The sequence below is a fragment of the Acipenser ruthenus genome, chromosome 16, assembly GCF_902713425.1.
Source record: "Acipenser ruthenus chromosome 16, fAciRut3.2 maternal haplotype, whole genome shotgun sequence".
Taxonomy (NCBI): Eukaryota; Metazoa; Chordata; class Actinopteri; order Acipenseriformes; family Acipenseridae; genus Acipenser; species Acipenser ruthenus.
In genome coordinates this window covers 21,872,145-21,888,449 of record NC_081204.1, presented here as the reverse complement: position 1 = coordinate 21,888,449, position 16,305 = coordinate 21,872,145, and the positions used below count along the sequence as shown (strand labels likewise).

Genomic DNA, 16,305 nt, shown 5'->3' with positions numbered 1-16,305 from the left:
TATGACTTTACCTTCTGTTTCAATAAATATACAGGACACTATTGTATATGTCTAAAGCAGGGCTGCACACAATGTCCAATCACTGCTACAAATACAGCATTGCAAAGGCAGGCAAAGCAAAACCAAATCACTACACTGTGATGAATCCCATTCTGTATACTCAGCATCGCTTCTTTCTGTAAATAAAACCCAGAGAAGAATAAACCAGAAGTCTTGCTCAGCAGCCTTGTATGCAAGGTGCATGCATATTGAATGATAATTACACACACTGGCGAGGGTCTGCTTGTAATTTATTTCATGTCATCAGCTGATTTGAAAAGACATTAAAATGAATTCAAGAGTTGGCTGAGCTGGTTTCCTTACTGCCTGCATGCCTCCCTTCATAGCTCTTTGTCATAGAGACTGCAAAGGATAACAACATTTAGAATTACAGATTGTTATTTATGTAGTCAGTAGTTTAACGGTTCTAGCTTGGCCTGCAGTATCTATTGATGTAATTACACGCCTGGACAACAGCTCTTCCCCAGTCTTTGCCCATATCTTTATTTGACCTGGAACATGCTGATCAGGGGAGTTAACCTGAGGGCCTGCAAGTCAAACAAGCGATAAACACTTACTGAGAGGGGGCATGCTGGGAAACAGGAAACTTCAGGAGCTTCCCAGCTTCTCTTTAAAACATACCCACCATGTATAAAAATAGGTGCTGTTTTACAGAATAATTCAGGGATATGTGGAATAATAAAGTACAGGAACCTGGTTACAGAGAGAATATTTATATATGGTCAGCATTATTAAACAGAACCCAAAGGCCAAATATACTGCAACACATTTGAATCCACGGTATAACTTAGGAGCTGGTGAAGGAATAACCTATAATGTGTTTGCTTTAGTGTTCCCACAAACTCAATGTCTACCAAGGCTTTATAATCCATTTCTTATTTCCTAATAGCACTAGCAAAGTAAAATAAAGAATAAGGTGTTCACAATAAAATGGGACAAGTGATAGTGTTGCTCATTTAAAGAACCCTTGTTTGCTCTGATGTCATATCAGTGGATAACTCACAATGGCCCTCTTACTGCATACAAACCTCTTCATCTGCTGTTACTGTAAGTAGTCTTTGTGTTTGTGTGAAGTAACACTCAAGCTTCAGTGCAGGGAAGTGGGAATGATCAAAGAATGTGCAATGTATGGGATCAAGACAAGAATAATGATTTAAAATTCAAAACGATACTACAATGGACAGCTGGATGTATTGATCTGAACAGGGTCCTCATGGAAATGATTAAAAAAGGACTCTTCAAGCAGTACAAGGGATTGTCTTCAGTGTATTTCTTTCTGAAACAACTCTTACAACTTCAGGGAGTTGATTTTTTTATTTATTTAAATAGCGTCCTTCATGTACAAGCATCCCAGGGCGCTTTACAAACATAACAAACTAAAAAGAGCTCCAACCGTATGTGTATGCGGTACTAACAATGACAAATGCTTTGACTACAAATGATCTAATTTATTAGTTTATTTTTATTCTACTGAATGTTCAGTGGTGATGCACATTGCTATTTTAAATTTCTCTTTACAGAAAAAAAAAATCCCCCCAAAAAAGAAAGATAATTTACTAATTGTTTCATAATATGCCCCTCCTCGCCTTTCAGGGTTTAACTGAACAGGAAGCTGTCCTGACAGACAGCAGAAGAAAAATGTCAGGGGTTTGTGTTTGTACTTTAATGGTTGCCATGGAGCCTACTACGCCTTCATCCATGAATGAGCTGTACTCTTTACATCCTCTGCAACAGAAAGAGTGTGGAATGCAGTTCTTTAATTATTTATGTATTTATTTTAAATGCTGCTCAATCTTTATGACCTTTTGTTTTCAGGTATCTTTTGCATTTGAGATGAATAATACTCAGTGATTATGAGAGATGAGCTATGAAGGTCTTGGCCTTTGTAAATACAAGTACATGTGCATCCTATTGAGCAAGTGGAAGGCCAAAGTCACATTTTATGACTGGAATAAAACAGCTTTAGTAGTATAAAACTAGCAAGAAACTTTATATTAATATTATTTAGCATATATTATCGAGAGTTTTAGATTGTGGGATATATATCGAGGGTATCTGTCTGTCTGTAATCCATCTGTCTGTCTGTATGCCAACATTTTTACATGTATCTTGCAAGCACAAAAAGGAATTCCACATACTGTAAATCATACTTTACCATGATACTAACACCTCACAAAATCAGAACTTGTATCTGTGATTGGGTGTTTAAAGCACATAGTGCTGGAGAGTAACACATTTCATGTAATGCATTACATGCAACGCAGTACAGTAATCTGATTACATTTTTTTCAGTAACTTGTAACTGTAATGGTTCCTTTTTCAGACAAGAAACAAAATGTGATAATGAAAAAATAACAGTTTCTTTTAGGCACATTTAAAAAAAAGTTATCCTAATGCATATCATTGAAACCAGAAGGCACTTCAACAGGGCAAACCTTACATGAAAACGCGTTTCATATCCTCTTGCTAGAAACTGACGTCAGTGGAGAGATTGAGTGGGTTCCATAGCTGGATCTTGAAAAAAATATTTTGAGCTGCAGCCTGACCAAACCGAAAAAGTATCTCTGTAAAATATAAACTGTGCCTGAGAAGTAACTATTTGTAACTGTAACTAGATAGACTTTTTTCAAAGTAATATGTTACTGTTACTGCAATCATGAAGGAGACTACAGGGATATATATCATTAAAAAGGCAAATACATGTTTACATAATGTATGCATCATTTATAAAGGAAAATATGACAGCAATACATAAGATGTACTGGAATTATTGGGTAAGCTCTATGGATGCACTGCCTACTGTGTCACAAGACTCACTCAACACAAGAAGAAACAAGGATTTGATTATTACTGGATATCTTCTTATTCACTGATTCCAGTTATGGATCATTATTAGTTATATACATTGTGTGTGGGGAGTCTCTCATGGTTAAGAGACGCCATCTCATGGTTCTCTCAGCTCAAACTGCAAGGATTTTTGCTTCCATAAGAGGCACCTTTCTGTGAAATGTACCCATTGCTGTGTAATATGTAGTTTCCTGTGAATATTCCCATTTCTGAAAGAGTAGTGTAAATATACATATTTGTATCAAAATAAATACAGCAAAATAAATACTGCCTTATTGATGTACTACCTGTTACACTGTATTTAGGAACATGGCAGTCGGTTTAGTTTACTTCCGGTAAATGATTGAACACACTGCATAGAGCTGCACAATTTCTTTAAAACATCTTGAACGAAAAAGACATCAAATTATAAAATTTAGCAATTACTGTATTTCAGGTAATCATTTAAATATTTAGGAACATTTGTTGTATAATAACTAGAGAATATGATCAATTTTGAAAATGACAACGTAATTTTTTCTGCTTTAATATATATTTAATTCTGAAATATCTTGAAATACCTATTATTAGACCGTGCCTTTGACAAATCCTTAACCGTGATTCATAACATAAATTATTAATACAAGCGTCTAAGACAGCAGACACGTTTCATTAATGCAATGAATACAGTGTGCTCACTTGGTGTGTGTGTGTGAAGTTGACTGTATTCTCGATTCTCCTCAGCCGTTGCAGGTGGCCTGAACCATGGCGCAGCTCTACTACAAGAAGGTGAACTACTCTCCTTACCGGGACCGCATCCCACTGCAGATCGTCCGGGCAGAGGCCGAGCTCTCTGCCCAGGAGAAGGCCTACCTGATCGCGGTAGAGAAGGGGGACTACGCCAGCGTGAAGCAGGCCCTAGAGGAGGCAGAGATCTACTACAACATCAACATCAACTGCATGGACCCCCTGGGGCGCAGCGCCCTGCTCATCGCCATCGAGAACGAGAACCTGGAGATCATGGAGCTGCAGCTGAGCCACAACATCTACGTGGGGGACGCGCTGCTCTACGCCATCCGCAAAGAGGTGGTGGGGGCCGTGGAACTGCTGCTGAGCCACCGCAAACCCAGTGGGGAGAAGCAGGTAGGTAGCAGGGTGGGTAGGGTTTACTTCCAGTGTTGCATTGACTGCAAGGGGGGCAACATCCAAAGCCATACAAGCCTTCAGCTATGGTCAAAAGTTCTGCATCACCTTGAATTTTAGGATTGAGACATAATAATAATAATAATAATAATAATAATAATAATAATAATAATAATAATAATAATAATAATAATAATAATAATAATAAAAACTATATGAACATAATTTAGATATTTTATTTAACATCATGTAATCAAAGTGTACAAAGTTGTCAGGATGTTAACAATGAAAAGAAAAAGGACAGGTATGTTATTTAAACAGTTGTAGCAACTCATGGGGACGTGTAGCGCTATATTTTTCAGAACCCTGCTACTTCCTCTTTAAGAACACATTATGAGCATCTGCTACTGTAAGCTCATTTCAAAACCAGGGAGCCAAGTTTATTGCAACACTGGAATTTGAACTTGGTCTTGAACTTTTACAACGGTGAAAGATATTTGTGAGGACAGACAGGCCCTTGAAAGGGATCCATATGACTCTTGGGGCGAATTTCAGCTGCTCTACATTACTGCACTAGCAGAACCCAATGTTATCTCTCTGCTACAAGACTTTGCTGAGAGGCTCTGAACTTGCTCCTGAAGCAGGCACTCGTGGAGATAGGGATAAGATGTTTACAGCTGCCTATTGAATTGGAATATTGCTATATTCTCAGTCCTGGAATAATCAAAGTGTTATTTTCCTCTGTAAGGCCTTACTCGTAATCAGCCAGTGAATTTAAAGTGTTTATTCCTAAGAATATCAGTTAGAAATGGTTTCTGACAAAATCATTTTGTATGACTCCTTACAAAAAAAGATACTGCAGCATTTGCGAGGCTGTAACTTTGCAGTAGTACAGCAAAATACACATACTGCAATTGTACTGGATGAAACATAACTGGGGTCTATTCAGTTGTACTGTATTAAAACATGACTCAATTGATCTAAACAGTGGTGCATTTAAATACCACTTTTAATAAAATGGCTTTTTATTACAGACAGAAATACACTAAAGCTTAAAGCAAAGGTGTATATTAGAAAATATTGTCATGCAAATGTTTGGGTACCACCTTCATCAGTCTATAGCCATTAGCTGAAAGGTTTGTCTAGGGACTTAAAACAGCTTACACAAATACAAACAACTACTGTGGTAAAGATAACTGAAGGATTTTGCCAAAAAAAAGCATTCCGTTATTTAGTTATTGGATTTTGTTTGATTTAGCACTTAAAGCCAGCTCTAAAGATAGCTGTGCCTGTATTAAAATGGAATTCTAGGGATAGATATAGATTCAATAAAAAATACAACACCTACCTTGTGTGTGCTGTGCCTCAAAGTCTCTTTGGCTCTTTGAAGTTAATAATACGATTCTCTTTCCACCACCAGGTCTCTTCCTTAATGATGGATAACCAGTTTTCAGAGTTCACTCCCGACATCACCCCTATCATGCTGGCAGCCCACACCAACAACTATGAGATCATCAAACTCCTGGTCCAACGCAAGGTCACCATCCCACGGCCGCACCAGATCCGCTGCAACTGCGTGGAGTGCGTGTCGAGCTCCGAGGTGGACAGCCTGCGTCACTCCCGCTCCCGCCTCAACATCTACAAGGCTCTGGCCAGCCCCTCCCTCATCGCCCTGTCCAGCGAGGACCCCATCCTCACCTGCTTCCGGCTGGGCTGGGAGCTCAAGGAGCTGAGCAAGGTGGAGAACGAGTTCAAGGCGGAGTACGAGGAGCTTTCCCAGCAGTGCAAGCGCTTTGCCAAGGATCTCCTGGACCAGGCCCGCAGCTCCCGGGAGCTGGAGATCATCCTGAACCATCGGGATGACCAGAGCGAGGAGCTGGACCCGCACGAGTGCCACGACCTGGCCAAGCTCAAGCTGGCCATCAAATACCACCAGAAAGAGGTGAGAAGGGTTCCACCTTTGGACTAAGAGGGGAGGGGGATTTCCTTGTTCTATTGCGGCATGCAAGGTGTTGTAAACAGTTTAAAATTGATTTTATTTTAAACCTCTTTTCAAATACAGTGCTGTGTTCGGCGATGTAGTCTGGAGGTTTGATTGAACAGCGCTGTAAAAATGGGAAATAACACAGGTCTATAGGTGTAGCATTAATTTTGGGTTGAATGCCCCTTTCTGTTGTCACCCAACCTAAAATTGACAAACTCTTGGTAGACTTCTTGGTAACACTTTACATTGTGTCTGTAATTACAGTGTATTTACATAATAGTTGCTTAGTAAATACATGTGTATTTACACACAACATTATGCATAAATACAATGTAGTTAATGTGTAAATTGTTTTGCATGATATAACCCTAATCTTAACTCTAAACCTAACCTTAACCCCTCTAAGCCTAACCCTAACCATAACCCTCTCTTGATACAATTGTGTACTTACATATACATGCAAAAACATGTACACGTTATGTACATAACTATGCATAATAACATTGTAATTATTTGTAAGTACACATATATTTTTTTATGTTATGTACATACACAGTAATTAGAGACGCTTAATGTAAAGTGTTACCGACTTCTTCAGGAACAATTATAGATGAATACATTCATTTCAAAGCAAGAAATTGGGTTGCTGCAATCTGTAAAATAAATAGCCATGCCAAATTGTAGACCACTAGCTCTGTTTAGTCTTGGTTATTTACAGGTTTTAGATTACATGGATTTTGATATTCTTGTTTTTGCAGGTAATAGTATTTGATCAAAAGAAAAAAAACTCTGTTATTAAAACAACTTAGAAGCAGAGAAACAGCCTGTACTGTTGGAGCAGCAAATACATTCCAGTTAGACAAAATGCAGAGAGAAGTTACAGTATGTAATTCATGATAGTAGCGTAGCTCATATGAAGATGAGGATACGCTGTTAGAAGAAGATGACTGATTGCACACACAGGAGAACTAGAACAGAGAGATGGAAAGGATGTCAGTTTGTTGAACATGAGAATTTTCAGCTTTAAAATATGCAATAGGTCCGGCCTCAGTTTTAACCATCCTAGCGTTCTCCTTCATTTTCATTACTCTACGTTTCTGAAAAGTGAAGTGCATGTATAGAGTGCAGGTGCATTTATCGGTTTTGCTATTGCAAGTCAGGTAAAGGATTTATTCTGAAAACTTGATCTCATGTAAAGATACTGCTTGTCTCTTTCTCTTATCTGGGAAATGCTTGATAATCTTGTTTTCCTCTCATTTAAATCTGATATATGTCTGAAAGGTTTTGCTATTGGAGGAACAGCAGAAGAATTCCAAGCGAGACATATTTCAGAAGCATGAGCAGTAAAAGAGAAACGGGTCTGATTTACACATGCAAAACCTACGAGACACAGCGTGTCCTGTTTGAAAGATGTCTCATTGGTTTCTCCAATAGTGGGTTTAGGCACTCAGGCATCTGTCAGAGAAGTGTGAGACACAGATAGGCAATGCATTCCCTCTCATTCCATTGTCTGCGAGTACTCGGTGGAAACGTTGACATCTTGATGGTCACGTTACTTAAGGCTTTGAGTGTCAGCATGAGAAAAGCATTGTGATTGGTTGATTTAGTGTTCTTTTTTAGTAAAACTCCAATCGCACTCCTCTTTACATGATATGCAAGGCGAGAATTTGGATGTGAGGAAAATATCTCCTTATCATCTTAAAATTAAAGTTATATAACAAGTTCATTTAAATAAAAAAAAGTATTACAAATGAACATAATCAAAGCTAAAAGCGATGTTGTATTCCCCTAAGCTTTTGTGCACACATTTGTTAAAATCAATAGCACATTTACATAACAGCTACTCAGGAAATGAGTTCTTTTGAACTAGCAGGTGCCCCTTCAGACTCGCTCTGCTGTTCTGTGTAAGCCTGGGAGGGTATTCGTTATATATAGAGACTCAACTCCTACAACAAAGGATTGACACTTGCTTTCTGAAAAGTTATTCAACTATAAGCTGTGTTACCAAAACTGGCCTCATTGTTACAGCCTTTTATGTTATGGAGTTATAGGGCAATACGTTTTTTGTTTTACGAATTGAGTTATCTGTGTATGATGGAATATTGGTATGAGTAGAAGTGAACAGACAGAGGCTGAAAATCGTGTTCAGGTTAAAACACGTATCAAATCGTACATAGATGCTCGCAGTCCTGTAGCACTGTTAAATACTGCTTTATTTTTAATATAGTAAACATTTTGTTTATTGCGATTTCCATTGAAAAGAAGGCAAAAGTTGCTGAAGAAAACACCGTTAGTGGCTGAGGTACATGGCCGATTGTGATGTCACCGTTTTGAATTGACTTTGAATGGAAGTTTAATGGAATTCCAAGAGGAGCCTCAGTTATGCTTTTTTGAAGCAGGTGACGTGAACAATGCGCAGTAAAATCTAGATATGGTACAGCAGATGTCATGAAGTGTGTTTTTTTGTGATGCTAAACGTGTGCTCTGGATGGCTAAAAGATCTTCAGCAGTTACAGTCAGGACAATCTTACGTTAGGTAACCACCTTTATTATAATATAAAATCTTACAGATTTCCAAAAACATTGAACCCGAACAATGGTCGAAGAAAAATAAGTAGAGTAAAAAATAGCTGGAGCACAGCCTCATCCTCCAGAGCATCCTGGTGTCGCCTGCTAAAAAACAAACAATAAAATAATAAATCTATGCAACGTGTTCATCCCGGTGAACAAAAAATAATTTCACAAGCACAGCAGGAGTTCGCGAAATAGGTTTATATACCTTATAGGTTGATGGGAACTTGCCGGTAATTGGCTTGTAGATTGGCCAATTAAATGTACTAGGCCCTTGTATCAGTGATACTATAGATTTCCTGTCTGAAAACCTTGCAAGCTTTATATTAGAATTAACAATATATTTCTAATGAGACCTCTTTTCATTGGCACATTTGGGGAGCAGTAAAATGACAAGACCTCTCGTCATTGGTCCATTTAGTTTCTTTACAAAGTGCTGCGTGAAAACATCGACTAAGATCGAGATAAAATAAACATGTTATCCTAGTCCGCATGAGATTTGGCTGATAGTGCTGATTTCTTTAATGAGTTATAGACAAACTATAGTTCATAGTCGTGACATTTTCCTCGCGAGACATTTAACAGTGTGCTCCTTTCCTTTAGCCTTTCAAACCTTTTATATTCAATCACAGATGTATGGGTAACAGTATGGAAGCCCTATGTGTTTCATCTTGTCTCTTGCTTGGAAATGGTAATCCTGGTCTGCAGGCAGTTGCTTTGTTCTGTCTGGAATGTAGCTCGTCATCAAGGAACACAGAAGCACCTCATGGCACATATGAAGGTGTATTGAAATGATATCAGATTTAGGTTTTTGTGCCGAAATATTGATATGTGAAACTTTCTTTTCAGTGCTGCTTCTGTTAGATACAGTGGCTCAATAAGGACATAGATAATAAAATAACTACATTGCAATGGGATTTGTTGTGATATCAAGCTTCACCAGGGCTTGGGACAGGGTTGGGTTTGCTCCTCACTTGCTGACTTAAAAGTCAGAGGCAACATTTCTCTCATTAGTAATTCAGTTAACCTGCCCCTGATATAAGTTGACTGGTTTATATATCCGACAATAGCGGCACAATTGATCACAAAGTTTAGATTTACATATCAGGAGTACATTTTGTCAGGTTTACAAATAAATACTAAATTGCCTTGGGCTTATACATCAAGCGTTCTGATGAGTAAACTAGAAAAATATATGAATCCATATCTCTGATTTATAAATAAGAAATACTTAAATATTCCAATGAATTAAAATATATATCCTCATTCATTGAACACATTCATTGAGGAAGTGGGTTGCAAGGGTGATGCACCTTTATACTAATGAAATATAGATGAATCTTGTTTTACTATTTGTGTTTATGAAGGACGCCACTTGTTATAAGCGACTCACTAAACTGAGTTCTGTCCGAGTGAAGTAATTGGCAGTCGTGTTTCTTCATGTCTTTTCCTGTTGCTGTGGTGCACTGGGAATTTGTTTCAAACTGCCTCTTTAATTATGTTGGTGGCCTGAGTGAAGTACCTGCATTTCTGCATAAACTATTTAATTTCAAAGGAACAAAATTAATTTTATGTTACAGAGGTTTTGTGAGTGTTATGCCAATCCAGATATCTCCAGTGAGCCATGCTGTATAATGTTCTTGCTTATCTGAAATATTTAAAAGGTTGTGTTATACACTCAGCAATTGAATGTGTGCTAGCGTTGAATTCTAATATGAAGATTATTAATATTAGCAACAGCACTGCCCCCCATTGATTGTGCTAAAGCTACTTTGATTCTTTGCTTGTTTCTCTTTTTTGAATTCAGTTATGCATATTGGTCAAATACTGTACAACTGTACAACTACAGATTAACTGATACATCTTAATACAGACTCATTTCCTGTGCTGTAGGTCACGGGAAGCTAGAATTTGGAATAGCTACGTCGAAGAAGCAGCAACGATAATGTTAACAATGTTGTTTAAAATGTAAGATAATAGATTTTAAAGCCTTGGTTCCCACTGTTTTAAAAGGCGGGCAGTGATAATGTTGTTAGTGGTAATATGAAATGAGAGGGAAGATTTGAAAGCATTGATCATTTAAATATATTCACTTTGCTTTGAACGTGCTTCAAAAAGGGACCTGTGTCTTTTCTCTGGGCTTCATTTATGAAATAAGAAATCAAACAAAAAGGAAGAATATTAACAAAAAAAACCAGTCTACCAAACTAAAATTTCCTTGCAGGTCATTATCACTTCTGTAAAGTCGCAGGGCAGAAATTCTATCTTTCAATGTTAAGAAAACTTATTTGAAATTAAAAGTAAAAAAAAAGGTCAGAGCTTTTACCTCTGAAAATCAGGCAACAAATCTGACTTCAGTACAGTATAGTCCAGTTCTCTTTCATCGTGGACCACCATCACAAAGCTCTTTACAAGATAGTGAGGAACAATGCATAATACATTAAATACAGTGAAATACAGGGCATAGTACATTAAAAACAAACAAAAAAAAAAAGTGAATTCTAAACATTGTGGATGCGTGTGTCAAGCAGAATCATACGAATAAGTGAAAGGCGTGAAAAACCTGAAATAGCAATTTAGACCCTTCATGGTTTGGGGCCTTTATACTGTATGTACAGGAAATGTTGGTACTTTATGCTTCTAGTTGCACCTTGAGATCAGTGAATGCTTTTGGTAGTTCCAAGAAGCTGTCTAAAAATCAGGAGGGGCAAAGGGCCTTTAGTAGTTATGCTCCCTGTCTTTGGAATTCCGTCCCAAGCCATATCAGCAATTATTATTATTATTATTTATTTCTTAGCAGACGCCCTTATCCAGGGCGACTTACAATTGTTACAAGATATCACATTATACATTATTTCACATTATACAGATATCACATTATTTTACATACAATTACCCATTTATACAGTTGGGTTTTTACTGGAGCAATCTAGGTAAAGTATTAAGGATACAGCACCAGTGTCCCCACCTGGGATTGAACCAACGACCCTCCAGTCAAGAGTCCAGAGCCCTAACCACTACTCCACACTGCTGCCCAATTAAAAACGTATTTGTTTGCGCCGGCATATTCTTGAGCTGGATTGATTGGCCAATGGCTTTTTATTGTAAAGCCCCTGGGATGCTCCACATGAAGAGTGCTATATAAATGCAAACTGTATTGTATATTTGTGTCTGGAGCACTGTCAGATCATAACTTAATCAGCAGTGAAATGTAATGACTGTAATACAATGCAAGACAGGAAGTGTTTCTGAAAGCCTGGACACTCCTAGGGATACAAAGCAAATCCCAAGGAAGTTGAAGGAAAGCACTCTAGCGGCCCATAACCATTACAGTTATTGAGTCTCATCAGGAGAAATGCTTTGTAATTGGTGGATTTATCAACGTTTCTTTGTAAAACACCACTCACAATGCTTTTTACATTAAAAACCTTATCTGTACGTATGTGAGATAAGGCTTTAGGTACAATCATGAAAAAGAAACAGGGTGTTAACGTCAGACAGTGCTAGACAGAAGATCACACAGCTTCAGTTTATCTAGGTCTTGTTGTTTGTATGTTTTAGCAAGACAGAGAGTGGATGTGCAGTTTTCATCAACAACTGTACTGTAGGTATGAAATATTAAAATATTGAAATATTACTGGCAATGAGATATCTTGATGTTGCATGAGGGAGAAAGAAACTAAACTCTAAATATTAATGTATTGTATATGGAAAACTTTTTGTGAATTCTATTGGGTGATGCAAAACCTTTGGCCATAGCTGTAGGTTGTTTGAAGGAGTTAAACAAGGCTGGGAATGCCAGGAATCATGGGGTCTGTACAGCATCATATTATTGTTGCTGTTGATAATATTAGACTGTGCTGATATAAACACTTGTCTTTGATGTCATTTATGCATTAGACTTACAAAAACTCTCATCACAACACAAAGAGCTTTCAAGTACGGTGTTTTATTACCTGGAATTGGGAGTGAAGTAACAGTGTTCAGTGTACATTCTTAGCATCATCACTAACATGCTGTATGATCAAGCAGACCCCAAGCTCTACCTGATTAAACCCAAAAGAACATATAAAGATGCCACCCCATGGAGGAAGGATCCAGTAAGCAGGCCACTGGCATTGTTTGTTTCTTACTTCAGATTAAGGCTATTTGCTTGCTTATTTTCTCACTCGTTTTAATATATAGATTTTTCAAGGACAATACTATAACAATATAGTACCTAATCACAGTGCACATGATCTGTTTGCACACGTTAGACCATTGGAGTGATATTGACCTGCAGCATTTTTTTTAAAAGAGTTATATTAAAATTATTCTAATAGAGTTCTAATTAGGGTATAAAAAACAAGAACAATATTCAACACAAGAAACGGTGGCACCAGCAATGACTTTGCTAATTAAGTGATAAGATAATTGATTTTAGAGCTTTGGTTAGAACTCCTTTATGAATAATAACTGTGAGAACAGCATGCCTACCCAAAGATGCTGTTCTGTAATTACATGAAGTGAAACGCAAATGATTTCCGATAGCGAATAGTGGTGTAACAGTGTAGGAAGTGGAAAGCGTGGAAAGGCTTCATTATGCAAGTGTTCCTAGTGGCCACAGCGTAGACCGGCAGAGAAAGGATCCACAGCAGCTGTGTACAGAGATAAACAAGAGTAAGCTGTGGGACTCACAGAGGTGAGGAGTGCAATGCAACGGTGCCTGTGAGTATTAACACCTTTTCAATGCAAAAGGCTCCAATTCACACTGATATTACACTTAGGAAATGCGATTATACTGTAGAGGATAGACCATGGGTGTTCATTACCACAGAATTCTATGAACATTCATGCAAGATTCGTTTTATATAACAAGTACCGTAAAAAAACGCTGTATAAGTCGCACCGGTGTATAAGTGCCCACATCCCTTTTGAGACAACAATTTCAGGAAAAAGCCTATAGGTCACACCGTTGTATAAGTCGCTCCAAAGGTTTTTACAGTACAATGTATGGAAAAGAAAGCATGTTTAAATTTAAATTAAACAGTGGAATTTAGAGAAGACAGATTGTGTAACAATTATGACGTGAAATATGAATGCGAAAAAAATGACTAATTCTATTTAGTTTGCAGCTTCATTGTATTTTTTAAAATACGATTTTACATAAAAGTACAAGTTTATACATGTTGATATAGTACTACACACCCACATTTCCTAAGCGACAATATTATGTGTAATAGGGCTGTCGTGATAGGCAATGAAAAGGTTAACCTTGCAGCCAATGAAAAAAACCTGATTATTCTTCAAAGTAAAAAATGATGCTTTTCAAGTTAAATAGGCTGGACCAGGGCTAAGAGCAGATAATAAACTCACTGACTTTCAGAACAATATTGGTATTGATTTAGTTGAAAAGGAGATGTGGGTTCTGAGTAGATCTGTATTATAGCAGGACTACAGTAACCGTGAAATCAAGCAGAGCCCATTGATGGGAGAAGATGGATTGTGCTTGAAGAATAGGAGATGAAATGACTTCAGACTTTTACAAGCTAGTAGACTGCAGTAGGGGTGCATTTTTCGAAAAGGTCATTATTAGCATATTATTATTATTATTATTATTATTTGTTTATTTAGCAGACGCCTTTATCCAAGGCGACTTACAGAGACTAGGGTGTGTGAACTATGCATCAGCTGTAGAGTCACTTACAATTACGTCTCACCCGAAAGACAGAGCACAAGGAGGTTAAGTGACTTGCTCAGGGTCACACAATGAGTCAGTGGCTGAGGTGGGATTTGAACCGGGGACCTCCTGGTTACAAGCCCTTTTCTTTAACCACTGGACCACACAGCCTCCTTACTGTACATATGTACAGTATTGAAAAAATAAACACAATAAACAGCGGGCCAGATAGTGAAGCAACGAGACACAACTTCATTTACACGTAGGAGTGCTTAACCTGGCTGATGCTAACAAAATAATTCCATAAACCGCACTTGTCCTACCCTTCCACCCGTCTCTGTGTGCTTCACATTGGAGAGTTCATTTTCCATTATATAGGTCTCAGCTGAAATCGATTCAATCTGCTGCTGATGGAAATGAGAAGAGTCTCATTCCAAACTGCTTTCAAGCCAGTCCCAAACGTGGCATGAATACAGTGTGTGTACAAGGCTAGTTAACAGTGAGCATGTCAGGAGTTACTAGAGAATGGAGAAGGCTGGGGCAGTTTGGGTAAAGAGCACGAGTTTGTTTTCCAGCAGCATCTCTTGCTGAGTGGAATTCAAAACTTCACCAATATATTTGATTAAACAAGCATTATTTCTGAGATAAAATAAAAAATGGGTTCATCAAGGCTTTCAGCTATGAAGATTATTAATATTTGTTTATTTAGCAGACATCTTTATCCAAGGCGATTTACAGAGATTACAGTGTGTGAACTATGCATAAGAGTCACTTACAACAACGTCTCACCCGAAAGACGGAGCACAAGGAGGTTAAGTGACTTGCTCAGGGTCACACAGTGAGTCAGTGAGTGAGATGGGATTTGAACCGGGGACCTCCTGGTTAGAAGCCCTTTTCTTTAACCACTGGACCACACAGCCTCCTTATGGAATGTTTTTCTACTAGACTTTTTTGTTTTACAGTTTTCTCTCTGCATTCAAAACGAGGGCAGTGAAAGGGGTAGATTATACAAGCATTACGACGGTACGCTTATTAGACACATGTTAGTAGTCTGAGCACTTACATGGCTTTGGAAGAGCTCAGTCCTGTTTAATTTGATGAGGGAAAAGGGGACTCATAAAATGATGAGGAGAGATTTATAAGGGAAATAAATCAGATTGTTTCTTTGGAAAATCATCAGAGGTGAATTTTGCATTTGATGGGCATTGATTTATTTAATTGTATTCATTGATTCACTGGTACTAAAATAGGATATTTGCCCAGTAGCTTTTTAGATCACTTTTATATACATTTTTAATAAGACTGATGTCTTAATTTTATTACAAACTGAACTTTTACTTTAATTAGAATATAATGACCTTTGTATTGAGCAGCCTTGTGTTCAATCCCCTGTATAATGCGCTCCTCTTGTATACAATCCAATACCACAGTACACTGTATAGAATACTATAACTGGAGTATACTGGGAACATTGTATATAACATACACAACATGCAGGAGTCTCCTAAAATCAGAAAGCACAACTGTTTCAATCTCTCCTCTCCCATTGTTTTGAAAAGATGACAGTCAGATGTGGAGTATCAGAGAAGGCCTCTTGTTCATTACCATACTGTAACATAGCAACCAGGATCTACATGAATCATCAGACTGGGTCACAGTGGGATTGTAACTCTAGTGGCAGCATACTCCCCATATCCTGTAGAGGATCTTTAGATTCATGCATGAAAACCCCATCATACTGCCCTGGGTTCTCAGTAAGCCTGGATTGAGAGCATCTGAGCATGGCAATTCGAGGGATTAGGTCTCTAACCGTTCTGTTTTGATATATAACTAAGGAGATCTCACCTCCACAATTATCAGGCTGCTGTTCCCTTACCATAATACTCATGGTTGTCCCATAAGGTGTACCAGGTGTGACTGTAAGAAGTAACTGAAGGAGTGCTCACTCCAGGGAGAACTCTCGTCACCCTCAGTCTGGGTTAGAACTCTCTGCTTCCCTGTCCCTTCATTAGTGACTTCGCAGAAGGCTAATCTGGCTTTTTCACTTTTTGACATTTACATC

General features: G+C 38.0%; 1 protein-coding gene across 2 annotated transcripts in view; it reads left to right on the top strand.

Annotated features, from left to right (window-relative positions):
* The window catches only part of LOC117411806 (short transient receptor potential channel 5), an 88,954-nt gene that overhangs the window by 34,049 nt on the left and 38,600 nt on the right, over positions 1–16,305 (top strand). For both annotated transcript variants that reach the window (XM_058989050.1, XM_058989051.1), the window contains exons 2-3: positions 3,631–4,029; positions 5,450–5,971. In XM_058989050.1, coding sequence (XP_058845033.1) covers positions 3,652–4,029; positions 5,450–5,971 — 900 coding nt within the window. In that variant the 5' untranslated portion in view covers positions 3,631–3,651. The remainder of the gene's footprint in view (positions 1–3,630; positions 4,030–5,449; positions 5,972–16,305) is intronic.